This window comes from Heloderma suspectum, chromosome 14 (assembly GCF_057233095.1).
Source record: "Heloderma suspectum isolate Gila_16-S chromosome 14, 16-S_ref, whole genome shotgun sequence".
Classification (NCBI taxonomy): domain Eukaryota; kingdom Metazoa; phylum Chordata; class Lepidosauria; order Squamata; family Helodermatidae; genus Heloderma; species Heloderma suspectum.
Genome location: NC_139471.1, coordinates 24,881,549 through 24,896,233, shown reverse-complemented (window position 1 = coordinate 24,896,233; position 14,685 = coordinate 24,881,549). Strand labels below are relative to the sequence as shown.

The 14,685-nt window shown below is 48.1% G+C and overlaps 1 protein-coding gene across 15 annotated transcripts in view; it reads left to right on the top strand.

Annotated features, from left to right (window-relative positions):
* The window catches only part of EXD3 (exonuclease 3'-5' domain containing 3), a 193,064-nt gene that overhangs the window by 277 nt on the left and 178,102 nt on the right, over positions 1–14,685 (top strand). For 14 of the 15 annotated variants that reach the window (XM_084820583.1, XM_084820581.1, XM_084820586.1 and 11 more), the window contains exon 2: positions 6,413–6,466. In XM_084820583.1, the coding sequence (XP_084676709.1) occupies positions 6,443–6,466 (24 nt within the window). In that variant the 5' untranslated portion in view covers positions 6,413–6,442. Of the gene's footprint in view, positions 1–4,499; positions 4,534–6,412; positions 6,467–14,685 lie in introns of those variants that run through there. The other variant, XM_084820580.1, reaches the window with a different exon arrangement.

Below are 14,685 nucleotides of genomic sequence, written 5' to 3'. Positions count from 1 at the left end.
CCGCCCCGCCCCGCCCCGCCGGCGCCTTCTCCCCTTCTCGGGAGGTGCTGGGGCGCAAGCCCCCCCCGCCAGCCCGGTGCGGGGCGCCGTCCGGGGCCGCCGCGCGCCTCGCCGCTCGGCAGAGGCTCCCCGGCTCATCCAGCGCGGGCCTTCAGAGCGGGCCTGGGGCCGAGCCCCCGCTGGGATGCCGCCGGCCGCTCGGGCCCCGCACCCGGCCGGAGGTGCGTCTTCCGCCTCCCGCCCGAGCGCGCCCGCGAGGCGCGTTGGGCGGCACCCCGCGCTCCTGGGCGCTGCCGGTGCTGGCGGGGCGGGGGGCGGACGCGCCAGCCGCCGGGGCCCCGAGGCCGGGAGGGCGGGCTGTCGCCCCGAAAGCCTCTGCCGGGCGCGCGTGCCGGGCCTCAAGGCGCGCAAGACGCCGGCTGCCGCGCCGCCGCGCGCGCGGGCTTGGCATGCTTTCCCCGCGGCCCTGCCCAGCGCAGGGCATGACGTGAGGATGCCCTTCTTTTCTCCGGCTGTTCTTATTAACGTGGAAGCTTGTGCACATTTAACGGGTTAATTGATTGAAACTTGGGTGATTAATTTACTGAGGTTCCTTTTTAGAGTGGGAACCCCAGCTTCCAACTGCGCATACATTTTAAACTGGGGAAGGATCCTAGTCTCGCCTTGCAGGGGTAAAAGCAATCAGACGGGTGAAGGCTACTTCCTGGCACAAATTTAAATCCGACAATGTGCCAGTTTCTATGCTAGATACTGCAAATCTGTGCCCTTAGATTCTGTTGTTATTTAGCACCAAGGCAGTTCTGTTTTCAGAATATCAAAGGGCAGGGGAAGGCTAGCAATATGTGTTGGATTCTTTAAAGTTTGTACAAGGTACATGAAATACTCCCCCCCCCCCCGAAAGATAGGCGGTTGGTTGTTCAGTCGTTCAGTCGTGTCCGACTCTTCGTGACACCATGGACCATAGCACGCCAGGCCTTCCTGTCCTGCGCACTCTCCCGGAGCATGCTCAAGTTCATTTTCATTGCATCGGTGATGCTATCTCGCCATCTCATCCTCTGCCGTCCCCTTCTCCTTTTGCCTTCAGTCTTTCCCAGCATCAGGGTCTTTTCCAGGGAGTTTTCTCTTCGCATTAGGTGGCCAAAATATTGGAGCTTCAGCTTCAGTATCTGTCCTTCCAATGAGCACTCAGCGTTGATTTCCTTTAGGATGGACTGATTGGACCTCCTTGCAGTCCAGGGGACTCGTAACAGTCTTCTCCAGCACCACAGTTCGAAAGCATCAATTCTTCGGCGCTCAGCCTTCCTTATAGTCCAGCTCTCTCAGCCATACGTTGCTAGTGGGAAAACCATAGCTTTGATTAGACGGACCTTTGTCGGCAAGGTGATGTCTCTGCTTCTTACTATGCTGTCTAGGTTGGCCATAGCTTTCCTCCCAAGGAGCAAGCCGCTTTTAATTTCATGGCTACAGTCACCGTCTGCGGTGATCTTGGAGCCCAAGAAAGTAAAATCTGTCACTGCTTCCATTTCTTCCCCTTCTATATGCCAGGAAGTGATGGGGCCAGATGCCATGATCTTCGTTTTTTTAATGTTGAGTTTCAGACCAGCTTTTGCACTCTCCTCTTCCACCCTCAACAAGAGGCTCTTGAGATCCTCTTCACTTTCTGCCATTAGGGTGGTATCGTCTGCATATCGGAGGTTGTTGATAATTCTCCCGGCAATCTTAATTCCGACCTCTGATTCATCCAACCCGGCATTTCTCATGATGTACTCTGCATATAAGTTAAATAAGCAGGGTAACAATATGCAGCCTTGTCGTACTCCTTTCCCAATTTTGAACCAGTCGGTTGTTCCATTTCCGGTTCTTACTGTTGCTTCTTGGCCCTCGTACAGGTTTCTCAGGAGACAGGTAAGGTGGTCTGGTACTCCCATCACTTTAAGAATTTGCCACAGTTTGTTGTGATCCACACAATCAAAGGCTTTAGCGTAGTCAATGAAGCAGAAATAGACTTTTTCTGGAATTCTCTTGCTTTCTCCATGATGCAGCGAATGTTGGTGATTTGATCTCTAGTTCCTCTGCCTCTTCGAAACCCAGCTTGTACTTCCGGTAGTTCTCGGTTCGCATACTGCTGAAGCCTAGCTTGTAGGATTTTGAGCATGACCTTGCTGGCATGTGAAATGAGCGCAATTGTGCGGTAGTTTGAACACTCTTTGGCGTTACCCTTCTTTGGAATTGGGATGTAAACTGACCTTTTCCAGTCTTGCGGCCATTGCTGAGTGTTCCAAATTTGTTGGCATATTGAATGCAGCACTTTAACAGCATCATCTTTTAGGATTTTAAATAGCTCAGCTGGAATACTGTCATCTCCGCTAGCATTGTTGTTACTAATGCTTCCTAAGGCCCACTTGACTTCACTCTCAAGGATGTCCGGCTCAAGTTCAGTGACCGCACTATCATGGCTATCAAGGACATTACTGTCATGGCTATCAAGGACATTAAGATCTTTCCTGTATAGTTCTTCTGTGTATTCTTGCCACCTCTTCTTAATCTCATCTGGTTCTGTGAGGTCCCTGCCTTCTTTGTCCTTTATCATGCCCGTCTTTGCACAAAACGTTCCCTTGAGATCTCCAATTTTCTTGAAGAGATCTCTAGTCTTTCCCATTCTGTTGTTTTCCTCCATTTCTTCGCATTGTTCATTTAAGAAGGCCTTCTTGTCTCTCCTTGCTATTCTCTGGAACTCTGCATTCAGTTGGATATATCTTCCCCTTTCTCCCTTGCTTTTTGCTTCCCTTCTTTCCTCGGCTACTTGTAAAGCCTCATCAGACAGCCACTTGGCTTTCTTGCATTTCTTTTTCTTTGGGATGGATTGAGTTGCTGCCTCCTGAACAATGTTACGGACCTCCGTCCATAGTTCCTCAGGCACTCTGTCTATCAGGTCTAATCCCTGAAATCTATTCCTCACCTCCACTGTATATTCATAAGGGATATGATTTAGGTCATACCTGAATGGTTTAGTGGTTTTCCCTACGTTCTTCAATTTCAGCCAAAATTTTGCAAGAAGCAGCTCATGATCTGAGCCACAGTCAGCTCCAGGTCTTGTTTTTACTGACTGTATGGAGCTTCTCCATCTTTGGCTGCAAAGGACATAATCAATCTGATTTCGATATTGACCATCTGGTGATGTCCATGTGTAGAGTCGGCTCTTGTGCTGTTGGAAAAGAGTGTTTGCTATGATCAGCTTGTTCTCTTGGCAAAACTCTATTAGCCTTTGTCCTGCTTCATTTTGTACACCAAGGCCATGCCTGCCTGTTATCCCGGTGATTTCTTGACTTCCTACTTTAGCATTCCAATCCCCTATGATGAAGAGGACATCTTTTTTTGGTGTTAGTACAAGATGCCTGTTTGATCTCTTCCAACAAGGCAGTGCTCATGGCTCAACACTCAAGATGGGCCTTTGGCGACACCAGGGGGCAGTGTTCCCCAAGAAATGGGAGCAGGCCAGCCCAGACCTCCGTGGCTTCCGGTACCTCATTGTTACTCATTTAGAAGGAACTGAGGGTGGATGTGCAGCAGGCCGTACCGTCATCCCGCCCTCCCTTTAAAGTTCTCACTGATACTTGGTTCATTTAAAAATGTCTGTTTTCCCTGCTTCCCCCCAGCCCCCAGTTCATTTCTGTAGTCTTGTCTGCATTGTGAGCCCTATAGTAATGTAGTCCATTGATATAATGCAGCCTTCCCAACCTGGTGGCCTCCAGAGGTGTTGCTTTGCTGGGTGGGGGATTCTGGGAATTGTAGTCCAATAAATCTGGAGGGCATCAGGTTGGGAAAGCTGGCATAACGCATTTCAAGAGTTCAGAGTGTTTCCACAGACATTATGTTGGTGCTTCTTTTCAACAGCCCTGTAGTGTAAGCCAGTGTTTTTGTGTTTTGTGTGGGAGGAGAGAAAGTGGCTTATTTTAGGCCTGGGATGCATCTTGAGTGTCTCAGCTCATGGTTGTGGCATGCAACTTTGTGCAAAGGAAGCTTCGGCTTCCAGACATTGGAGCCCTTTCCCTTGCATTGGCTACATATTCTCCAAATTTCTCTCCCCGGCAATGAGGCTTAGCGACTTGCCCCTTCCTTCCTCTCTCTTTTTTATTAAGAATAAAACAAGATAGCCGAGGTTTTCAAGAACTGCAGAAGCAGAACAACTGTGAATCTGGGCGGCTTTTCTTTCAACAAGCACCACTATTTGGAAGCCGCTCCTCAGAACAGAGGTGTTTTTGAAGAAAGGTCCAATGCCTGGATTGTTTGACTTGAATATACCTTAAGCAACAGAAAGAGAGCAAGCACATCCTGGCTGGGGCTGATGGTAGCTGTAGTCGAACACATCTGGAGGGCCCCAGGTTGGGGGAGGCTGGAGTAGGCAGTCGGAGCTAGATGGACTAAGAGTCCGACTCTGGTACGGCAGCTCAGCTCCTGATGTTCCTACCTAAAAATACTTGGCTAGACTGGCCTCAGCCCTAACTTGCTAGGGCTGTTTTTGATCATTTCTAGGTAAATAGCACAAAAATAAAGGAAATAGAATGGGGGGGGGTTTGCTGTCTCTTTTCCTTCTCCCCCACCCCCACTTCCATAACCGGGTCATTTTTCCATTCATGGTCATTGTGCCTGATCCCGCTGTTCAAAAACGTCCAGTGTAGTGCCAGTTAGCACAGCTGGGCTGTGGATATGGCAGAGTTCACTTCTCTTTTTTTTTTTGCATCATCCTAGTACTAGCAGATGTTGGGACAGAATGCGGTTGGTGGGAGAGCTACTTTGGCCTAATTAGGATTTAAAACTGGGATTGGATGGGAGGGTATCCAGTGTCCATTCCTGGCTTCCTCAAATTGCCCCCAATGTAAAGACTTGCATAAACCTTTCCGAACCGCCAAAATTGTCCCAGTCCTTGGTTTCTTTCCTGGCTGGAATGCTGACTTGGCCATCTCTTCTTTGAAATATTTCAGGGGCATTTCTTTGGTTTGGGCCTTCAGATCTATATTGTGTTGGGGTGGCAGTGAAGTCTGTGACGCAGGGTGGCTGAACTCGGGTGTGATGGCACAGAATGTTCATGAGCACTCCCTACTACTCAGGGAACAAAGCTGACAGTATCTGCAGCCCACATTCTGTGGGGGGAGGGAAATTTGCCAGTGGACTGGGATTAAAACATCAGACACACACAGGCCCAAGGAAAGGAATGGCTTTGAGGGGCAGGCTGAGGACTGGGAGTAGGTCCTAGCACTTCAGGTGGTGCTAAGGGGCACGTATCCAGAGGCAAGATGGCTGGAAGATGGGGGCCAGGTAGGCAATGAACTGAGAATCTGGGGCGGTGCGGGGGAGGGACAGGATATTTCAAATGGCTGCTCCATCTCAAAAAGGATATTGTAGAATTGGAAAAGGTGCAGAAATGGGCAATATTCTGAAGGGCATGGAGCACTTTCCCTGAAGTGTTTGGAGCTGTGAAGGTGGTAGGGTTCACAGACCAACAAAACATTCAGGACAGACCAACAAAAGGGCTTCTTCCTACAACACATAATTAACTCACGTGATTCACAGCCATGAGACGTAGTGAAGGAAAGTGGTATAGATGGCTTTAAAAAGATACTAGAAAAAATCCTGGAGGAGAAGTGTCCTTTTGTTTGTTCAAGATATTTATAAGCCGCTTTGTCAGACAAAGCTTTCAGGAAGCGATGTTCACAAAATGAATGGAACAATAGTTCACCAGGCAGATCACATCAGTGTATACTAGATACAGTAGAGAGATGTACGAGAAAAAACTGCTTTGGAACACAGAGCCATCACTTCTCTTTAACAAAAGCAGCACTAAAAATACAAGTTTTCAAGGCTTTATTAAAGGCCTGTACTGAAGGGGCCAAGCAAATGTCAAATGGAATGCAGCTGTGGGGCCACCACCAAGGAAGCCCAGTATATCTCCTGCTCAGGGGCAACCAGGAAGGGAGGCTGTTTCCTTTATGCCATGTTCAGGGGCTTCCCAGAGCAATCTGCTTGATCACTTTGTAAGCAGGATGCTGACCCAGATGGACTTCTTTTGGTCTGATCCAGCTGCAGCGCTCTTCTTCTTATAGGTGAAGGAGGAGGATTGAGGAAAAGGTCCAAAGGAACAGGAACCGTGATGGTTTTACTGTGAAGCTCCCAACATTTTGGTTGCAGACTTCTAGTTCTTTAATGTAGTGCTTCATGATGATTAAGAGAGAAACCCATTCTGCAGATGTGATGTGTGGTCAGGGGCCTGCAGCCTTCTGCCATCCCTCAGCTCTTAAAACCTTGGGCCTGGCTTTTTTTTTTTTGGTAAAATGAAAGCAGGAAAATCCACAGGATATTTACTGCATGAATTGCTTGTTTTGCAAAATAATCTGTGGGTTTTCTAATTTTGCAGCTTTCTACACAGCGAGAATTTTGAAACGGAATGCTGCAGACTCTGAGTGATAAGGTGAGCTTGTTCACGTTGTGTTGAGCTGAGTGACTGAATCCCCCCTCGTCCCCACATTCGAAATTCGAATGTTTCAGCCATGTGGATATTTCCGAGTGGCAGCAGAACTTGAGTAATGGTGGAAAGAAACCATTCGAGCAGGAGTGGGAATGTGTGGCCCTCTAGTTGTTGTGGGACTGCAACTCCCATCAGCCCTAGCCAATGGTCAGGGATGGGAGTTGCAGTCCCACCCCTGTGTTAGAGAATTTACTCTGTGTCTGTTCACACAAGACATGTTGCTCTGGCTATTTTTCTCCTGGATGCTTCTTTTCCTTCATTTAATGGAGTTTCTGCCTCATGCTACCCATTTCATAGAATAGGTTGAAAGGGGTCTGTAAAACCATCGAGTTCAACCCCCCGCTCAATGCAGGAATCCAAGTCAGAGCATCTGTTTTAGTGATCACGGAATAGTAGGGTTGGAAGGGGCCTATAAGACCATCGGGACCAACTCTCTGCTCAATGCAGGAATCCAAGTCAGAGCATCCCTGACAGATGGCTGTCCAGCCTCGTCTTAAATGCTTCCAGTGTGGGAGAGCCCACCACCGCCCTAGGGAATGGGATCCATTGTCGTATTGCTCTAACAGTCTGGATGTTTTTCCTGATGTTCTGCCAGAATCTTGCTTCCTGTCATTTGAGTCCATTATTCTGTGTCCTACGCTCTGGAATCATCGAGCAGAGATCCTGGCCTTCCTCTCTGTGACAACGTTTCAAGTAGTTGAAGAGCTACTCCCCTCAGTCTTCTCTTCTCAAGGCTAAACATGCCCAGTTCATTCAGTCTCTCCTCAAAGGGCTTTGTTTCCAGTCCCCTGATCATCTTCAGTGCCCTCCTCTGAACCCCCTCCAGTTTGTCTGCATCCTTCTTAAAGTGTGGTGCCCAGAACTGGACACAGTACTCCAGATGAGGCCTAACCAGTGCTGAGTAGAGGGGAACTAGTACTTCCCAGGATTTGGAAGCTGTGCTTCTCTTAATGCAGCCCAAAAGAGCATTTGCCTTTTTTGCAGCCACATCACATTGTTGGCTCATGTTCAGCTTGTGATCTACAACTATTCCGAGGTCCTTCTCGCTTGTAGTACTGTTGAGCCACGTATCCCCCATCTTGTAACTGTGCATTTCGTTTCTTTTTCCTAGGGGCAGAACTTGGCATTTGTCCCTATTAAATGTCATTCTGTTGTTTTCTGCCCAGTGCTCCAGCCTATCAAGATCACGTTGAATTCTGTTTCTGTCTTCCAAAGTCTTAGCTATCCCGCCCAATTCTGTGTCATCTGCAAATCTGATCAGCATTCCCTGCACCTCCTCCTCCAAGTCATTCATAAAAATGTGGAAGAGCACTGGGGCCCAGGACTGAGCCCTGTGGTACCCTGCTCGTTACCTCTCCCCAGTTTGAGAAGATTTAAATGGGGGCACTTCTTTGCAAGGTGATTTGCATTTCTATTGACAAACTAAAGAATGCATTTCAGCTGGCTGATTGATGGGTGTTAACGATTTGAATCAGACATAGTGGGCAACAACACTCAGGATTAAATCCAAGGTCGCCTCCTCTCTGGCCGGTTCCATGACCAACTGTTCGAGGGCACAGCCATCTCTCTCTCTCTGCCTGAGCCCCTGGCGAGCCACTAGGAGGAGACAGCTCGCGTCTAGATGGACCAATGGTCTGACCAAGCCTAAGCCAGCTCCCGGTGTATCCGCAATTGACCAGTAGTGTAGGGTAACACTTTGAAGTGCGGGTGCTCATCATAACAGCCTGACAGCCATGCCTCCAAGGAGAATCCATGGTCATAGCCCAGGATACATGTGTGTGTGGCGGTGTAGGCATATGCACACTGCTTTTCTTGTATTTATACTCGAAGGAGCGAACACTCTGGTTAAAAAAAAAAAAAGATGGACATCCTAAAACAAAACATAACCACTAGTAAGATGTCACAGCAGGGCAGGGTTTTGGAATCCTGAGCAACAGCTACTTGGGACTAGTGTCCACTGAATGATTCAACTGTATCCACGGCACACGGAATAACACTCCTGATCCGATCAATTTTTACCCGCCAAGTGCCTTGCCAAGGCCTCACGGGAGGCCTTAGAATGCTCCAACTCTTAATACAGGAAGGAAATTATGACCTGATAGGTGTAACTGAGACTTGGTGGGATGACTCTCATGACTGGAATACAGCAACTGAAGGACATAACTTGTTCAAAAAGAACAGGAGGAACAGAAAGGGAGGTGGGGTTGCAGTATATGTGAAAAATACATATCTCTGCACAGAAATCCAGGAGGATGAGCTTGGTAGCCCCATCGAAAGCATCTGGATCGAAATAAATGGAGCAAAGAATAAAAGTAACCTGGTGATCGGAGTCTACTACTGGCCATCCAATCAAGAAGACAAGGATGGAACTTTTGAAAAGCAAATCGCCAATGTTTCAAGTAAGCATGATGTACAGTCAGGGCCAGAAATATTGGAACAAGGATAACTGTTTTGGCAGTTGGCCTCTGTACACCACCACAGTGATTTTGAAAGGAAACACACCCAGATGAGAGTGAAGTCAGGACTTTCAGCTGTAATGCAAGGGGTCTGACAAAAGTGTGGCACTAACCATTCAGGAAGGACAGCCAGTGGCATACACACACACCCATCGTTGCTGGCTCCTAAGTAATGGAACGAATGGCTGACAAGCAGCTGCACGGCCAGGTGTGGCCTGTTTCCTGGGTACCCCATGACCAATCAAGCAGATAAAAGGCCTGGAGGTGGTTCTGAGTGTTACATTTGCAATTGGTAGCTGTTCACTGGAACTCCCAACATGAGGTCCAAAGAGGTGTCCATGCGAGTGACGGAGGCCATCATTAGGCTGAGGAAACAAAATAAACCCATCAGAGAGATAGCAAAAACACTGGGAGTGGCCAACACAACAGTTTGGAACATCCTGAAAAAGAAGGAATTGACTGGCACGCTCAGCAACAGCAAAAGGCCTGGAAGACCACGGAAGACAACTAAAGTGGATGACTGCAAATGCTGCTCATGGTGAAGAGGAACCCTTTCACAACATCTAGCCAGGTCAAGAACGTTCTTACAGCGGTAGGCATGTCATTGTCAACATCTACAGTCAAGAGACGGCTTCATGAATGTAAATACAGAGGCTTCACAACAAGGTGCAAACCACTGGTAACGCTCAAGAACAGACAGGCCAGGTTAGCCTTTGCCAGCAAACACCTAAAAAAGCCTGCCCAGTTCTGGAATAAGATTCTTTGGACTGATGAAACCAAGATTAACTTGTACCAGAGTGATGGGAAGAGAAAAGTATGGAGAAGGAAAGGAACAGCTCATGATCCAAAGCATACCACATCACCTGTCAAACATGGAGGCAGTGCTATGGCATGGGCATGTATGGCTGCCAATGGAACTGGGTCACTGGTGTTTATTGATGACCTGACTGCTGATAAAAGCAGCAGGATGAATTCTGAAGTGTATAGGGCTATACTTTCAGCTCAGATTCAGTTTCCCCAATATTTGTTGGGAGACAAATTCTGCAAAACATGGCCCCTCCAGGAAATTCCTGACTTGTGTGGCGGATAACTTCCTCCTACAGAAAGTAGAGGAAGGAACTAGAGGATCGGCTAACCTTGACTTGATCCTAACCAACAGAGATGACTTAGTGGATAAAGTAGCAGTTACAGGAACTCTGGGGGAAAGCGACCACGTTATACTTGAGTTCTTGGTTCTAAAGGAAGCAAAAGCCGAGTGTAGCGAAACACACCCTGGATTTTAGGAAAGCTGATTTTACTAAACTCAGAACAATGATAAGTAAGGTCCCATGGCAAGCAACTCTAATGAGAAAAGGAGTCCAAGATGGATGGGAGTTCTTTAAAAAAAAAAGGAAAGTCAGGGGTGCTTTCACTTGGATTCTTGCACTGAGCAGGGGGTTGGACTCGATGGTCTTGAGGCCCCTTCCAACCCTACTAGTCTATGATTATATGATTTGAAGTGTTTTCAGGTCATCTCTAAGGTTTTTGCGAAGCCACATTGGCTCCTTCTTTTGTCTTCTGCATTTTTTTCTTGTTGGAATTGTTTGTAATTGTGCCTTTAGAATTTCTTTTTTAAAAAACTCCCACCCGTCTTGGACTCCTTTCCTCATTAGAGTCACTTGCCATAGGATGCTTTGACTTGGATGCCTGCATTGAGCAGGGGGTTGGTCTTGTAGGCCCCTCCCGACCCTTCTGTTCTGATTCTATGATTGTATGATAAGTACTTCTTCACACTGTGCATAGTTAAACTATGGAATTCGCTACGACAAGATGTAGTGATGGCTACCAATTTGGGTGGCTTTAAAAGGGGGTTAGATAAATTCCTGGAGGAGAAGTCTATCAATGGCTACTAGTCCTGATGGTTATGTGCTACCTCCAGTATCAGAGGCAATATGGCTGTGAGTGCCAGTTGCTGGGGAACATGGGTGAGAGGGTGCTGTTGCACTCAAGCCCTGCTTCTGATTTCCTGGTTGGCCACTGTGTGAACAGAATGCTGGACTAGATGGACCCTTCGTCTGATCCAGCATGGGTCTTTCTATGGTCTTATGTGCGTGCGTGCGTGCATGTGTGTCTTTCCCATCACCAGCTATACAAGGACCTTTATTCCTGGAGATGCTGCCAGGGATTGAACCTTCTGTGTGACAAACCTCCGGGCTCTAGGAGTGGGCCGGTCCCACTGCTGCAGCAGTTCCTTAGATTTTGTTTTTGGGGGTGGGGGTGGGAGATCCAATCAAACTGACTGCAGGAGATTCCAGGCATGCTTAATTCACATGAGGCCTGATTCACCAGGACAGTCTCCTTCACAAGCCTGACTGACTTGTGCTATGCCTCATGGGTCTGATCGGTCTGTTCGTCTTCCACTCTGACGGCACCCGAGTCTGTCTTCTGTGGCTTGAGAAGTGGCAGGCACCTGGACATGGGGGGTGGTGTGTGGGGCTGCCAGCCAGCCAGTGGGAGAGACAGGGCAAAGACTGGAGCGGGCCCTGGGGCAGTAGAGCAGGCATTGCCCTGGGTCGGTTCCCTGGGGTCACCCGGGCCTGAGGAAACGGAGGATTCTGGGCAGCAATGTTCACAGGAAGTGTGCCTCTTCCCTTGCGGTGTGTGGAGACTTCCCCAGCTCAGCCGGCTGACCTGCTCACTTCTGCCATTATTCTGCCTGGTGTTTCAAGGTGTCCAGTGGCAGCTGCTCCTATTGTCATTCTGCATTATTTGTCCACTTTCCTACTTTGGGGTGCTTAACTTTTGTAAATCCACGTAGTGTGTTTTGAACAGAAAAGCAGAGTAGAAATAATACTATGCTGACTGAGGATAATTGGAGTTGTAGTCCAACACATCTGGAGGGTGCCAGGTTGGGGAAGGGGGTCTTCCAGACCCCTGCAATGCACACAGCCCAGTTTAGTGAACTGCTTTCTCCATTAAGTAGCTGTTGTTAAGTAGTTTAACAGAGCCAAACATTTAGGAGAGCCCACCGGTCATCCCCACATCGCCTCCCTCGATCCCTCGCCATGGCGCTTTCATAGAATCATAGAATAGTAGGGTTGGAAGGGGCCTACAAGGCCATTGAGACCAACCCCCTGCTCAATGCAGGAATCCAAGTCAGAGCATCCCTGACAAATGGCTGTCCAGCCTCGTCTTGAAGGCCTCCAGTGTGGGAGAGCCCACCACCTCCCCAGGTAATTGGTTCCATTGTCGTATTGCTCTTACAGTCAGGACGTTTTTCCTGATGTTCAGCCGGAATCTGGCTTCCTGTCACTTGAGCCCATGATTCCGTGTCCTGCAGTCTGGGATGATCAAGAAGAGATCCTGGCCTTCTCTGTGACAACCTTTCAAGTACTTGAAGAGCGCTATCATATCTCCCCTCAGTCTTCTCAAGGCTAAACCTGCCCAGTTCTTTCAGTCTCTCTTCATAGGGCTTTATTTCCAGTCCCCTGATCATCTTTGTTGCCCTCCTCTGAACCCTCTCCAGTTTGTCTGCATCCTTCTTAAAGTGTGGTGCCCAGAACTGGACACAGTACTCCAGATGAGGCCTAACCAGTGCTGAGTAGAGGGGAACTAGTACTTCCCAGGATTTGGAAGCTATGCGTCTATGAATGCAGCCCAAAAGAGCATTTGCCTTTTTTGCAGCCACATCACATTGTTGGCTCATATTCAGCTTGTGATCGACAACAATTCCAAGATCCTTCTCGCTTGTCGTGTTGTTGAGCCACATATCCCCCATCTTGTAACTGTGCATTGGGTTTCGTTTTCCTAGGTGGAGAACTTGGCATTTATCCCTATTAAATGTCATTCTGTTGTTTTCTGCCCAGCGCTCCAGTCTATCCAGATCACTTTGAATTTTATTTCTGTCTTCCAAAGTATTAGCTATCCTGCCCAATTTTTTGTCATCTGCAAATCTGATCAGCATTCCCTGCACCTCCTCCTCCAAGTCATTAATACAAATGTGGAAGAGCACTGGGCCTAGGACTGAGCCCTGCGGTACCCCACTCGTTACCTCTCCCCAGTTTGAGAAGGTCCCATTGATAAGCACTCTTTGAGTCCGATTCTGTAGCCAACTGTGGATCCACCAGATCATTGTTTCATCTAGCCCACTTTGTGCTAGTTTGCTCATCAGGAGATCATGGGGCACTTTGTCGAAAGCTTTGCTGAAGTCGAGGTATATGATGTCTACAGCATTCCCACGGTCTATAAGGGAGGTTACTTGATCAAAAAATGAGATCAGATTTGTCTGGCAGGACTTGTTTTTGACAAATCCATGTTGCCTTCGAGTAATCACGGCATTGCTGTCAAGGTGCTTCCAGATGGATTGCTTTATCATCTGCTCCAGAATTTTCCCAGGGATTGATGTCAGACTGACTGGTCTGTAGTTCCCAGGTTCCTCCTTTTTACCCTTTTTGAAGATGGGGACAACGTCAGCCCTCCTCCAGTCATCTGGCACTTCCCCCGTCCTCCATGATTTCTCAAAGAGAATAGACAGCGGTTCTGAGAGTTCTTCTGCCAGTTCCTTTATTACTCTAGGATGGAGTTCCACTGGCCCTGGAGATTTGAACTCATTCAAAGTAATTAGGTGTTCCTTGACCATATGCCTATCGATCTCAAGCTGCAATCCTGCCCCTTCAGCCTGTACTTCGCCATTGCCAGGGGGCTCATAGACCCTCTTTTGGGAGAAGACTGAACCAAAGTAGGAATTGAGCACCTCTGCCTTTTCTTTGTCATCTGTTATCGTTTTGCCATCCTTATTTAATAGCTGAACCACCATTTCTTTCCTCTGCCTTTTACTATGCACTTAGCTGAAGAAAGCCTTTTTGTTGTTTTTAGCATCCCTTGCTAACCTCATCTCCTTCTCAGCTTTAGCCTTCCTGACGCCATCCCTGCAATTCTGTGCTATCTGCCTGTACTCTTCCTTTGTTACTTGGCCTTCTTTCCACTTCCCATATGTGTCCTTTTTCGTTTTCAGGTCATCCCTAAGCTTTTTGTGAAGCCACATTGGCTTCTTCTGTTGTCTTCCACCTTTTCTTCTTGTTGGAATTGTTTGTGATTGTGCCTTGAGAATTTCCTTTTTTAAAAGCTCCCACTCATCTTGGACTCCTTTTCTCGTTAGCGTCGCTTGCCATGGGACCTTACTTATCATTGTCATTGTCATAATTTCCCTCTTGTTTTAAGAGTTCAAGTTCGTTCTGTTTGTTTCCCATACTCTGGGCATTAGTATATAGACATCGAAGACCATGTGCTTCATAGTCTGGCTTTCTTTCATTTCCTGTCAGGTTCATAGCCCCTTCCTCAATGAGCTCTGCAAGATTTGCCATCCAGGAATGCGTTTTGGGTTTCTGTGTGTGTGTGTGTGTGTGTGTGTGCGCGCGTGCGCGCGCATGTGCATGTATACACTTTTTCCAAAAAATATCCTCCTCTTAGATGAAAGGATGACTCTGAGTGTGTGTGTTTTCCCCTTCTGTCTCTGGCTTCACCAGGGAAGCATCTGTGCAGTCCCATAAGTTCTTGGCAGTGGAAATGAAGCACTGAGCTTTGGGGGGGTTTCTGCCTCCTCCTGTTGAGCCAGGCACTCGACTCAAGTCTGCAGTTTAGCCCTGTGCCTTGTGTCCATCGCGTGGGAGGCTGTCCTGCATAGAGGTGGCAGGTTTATCCAGGGTGAAGCCCAGGCGCTTCCTCCCC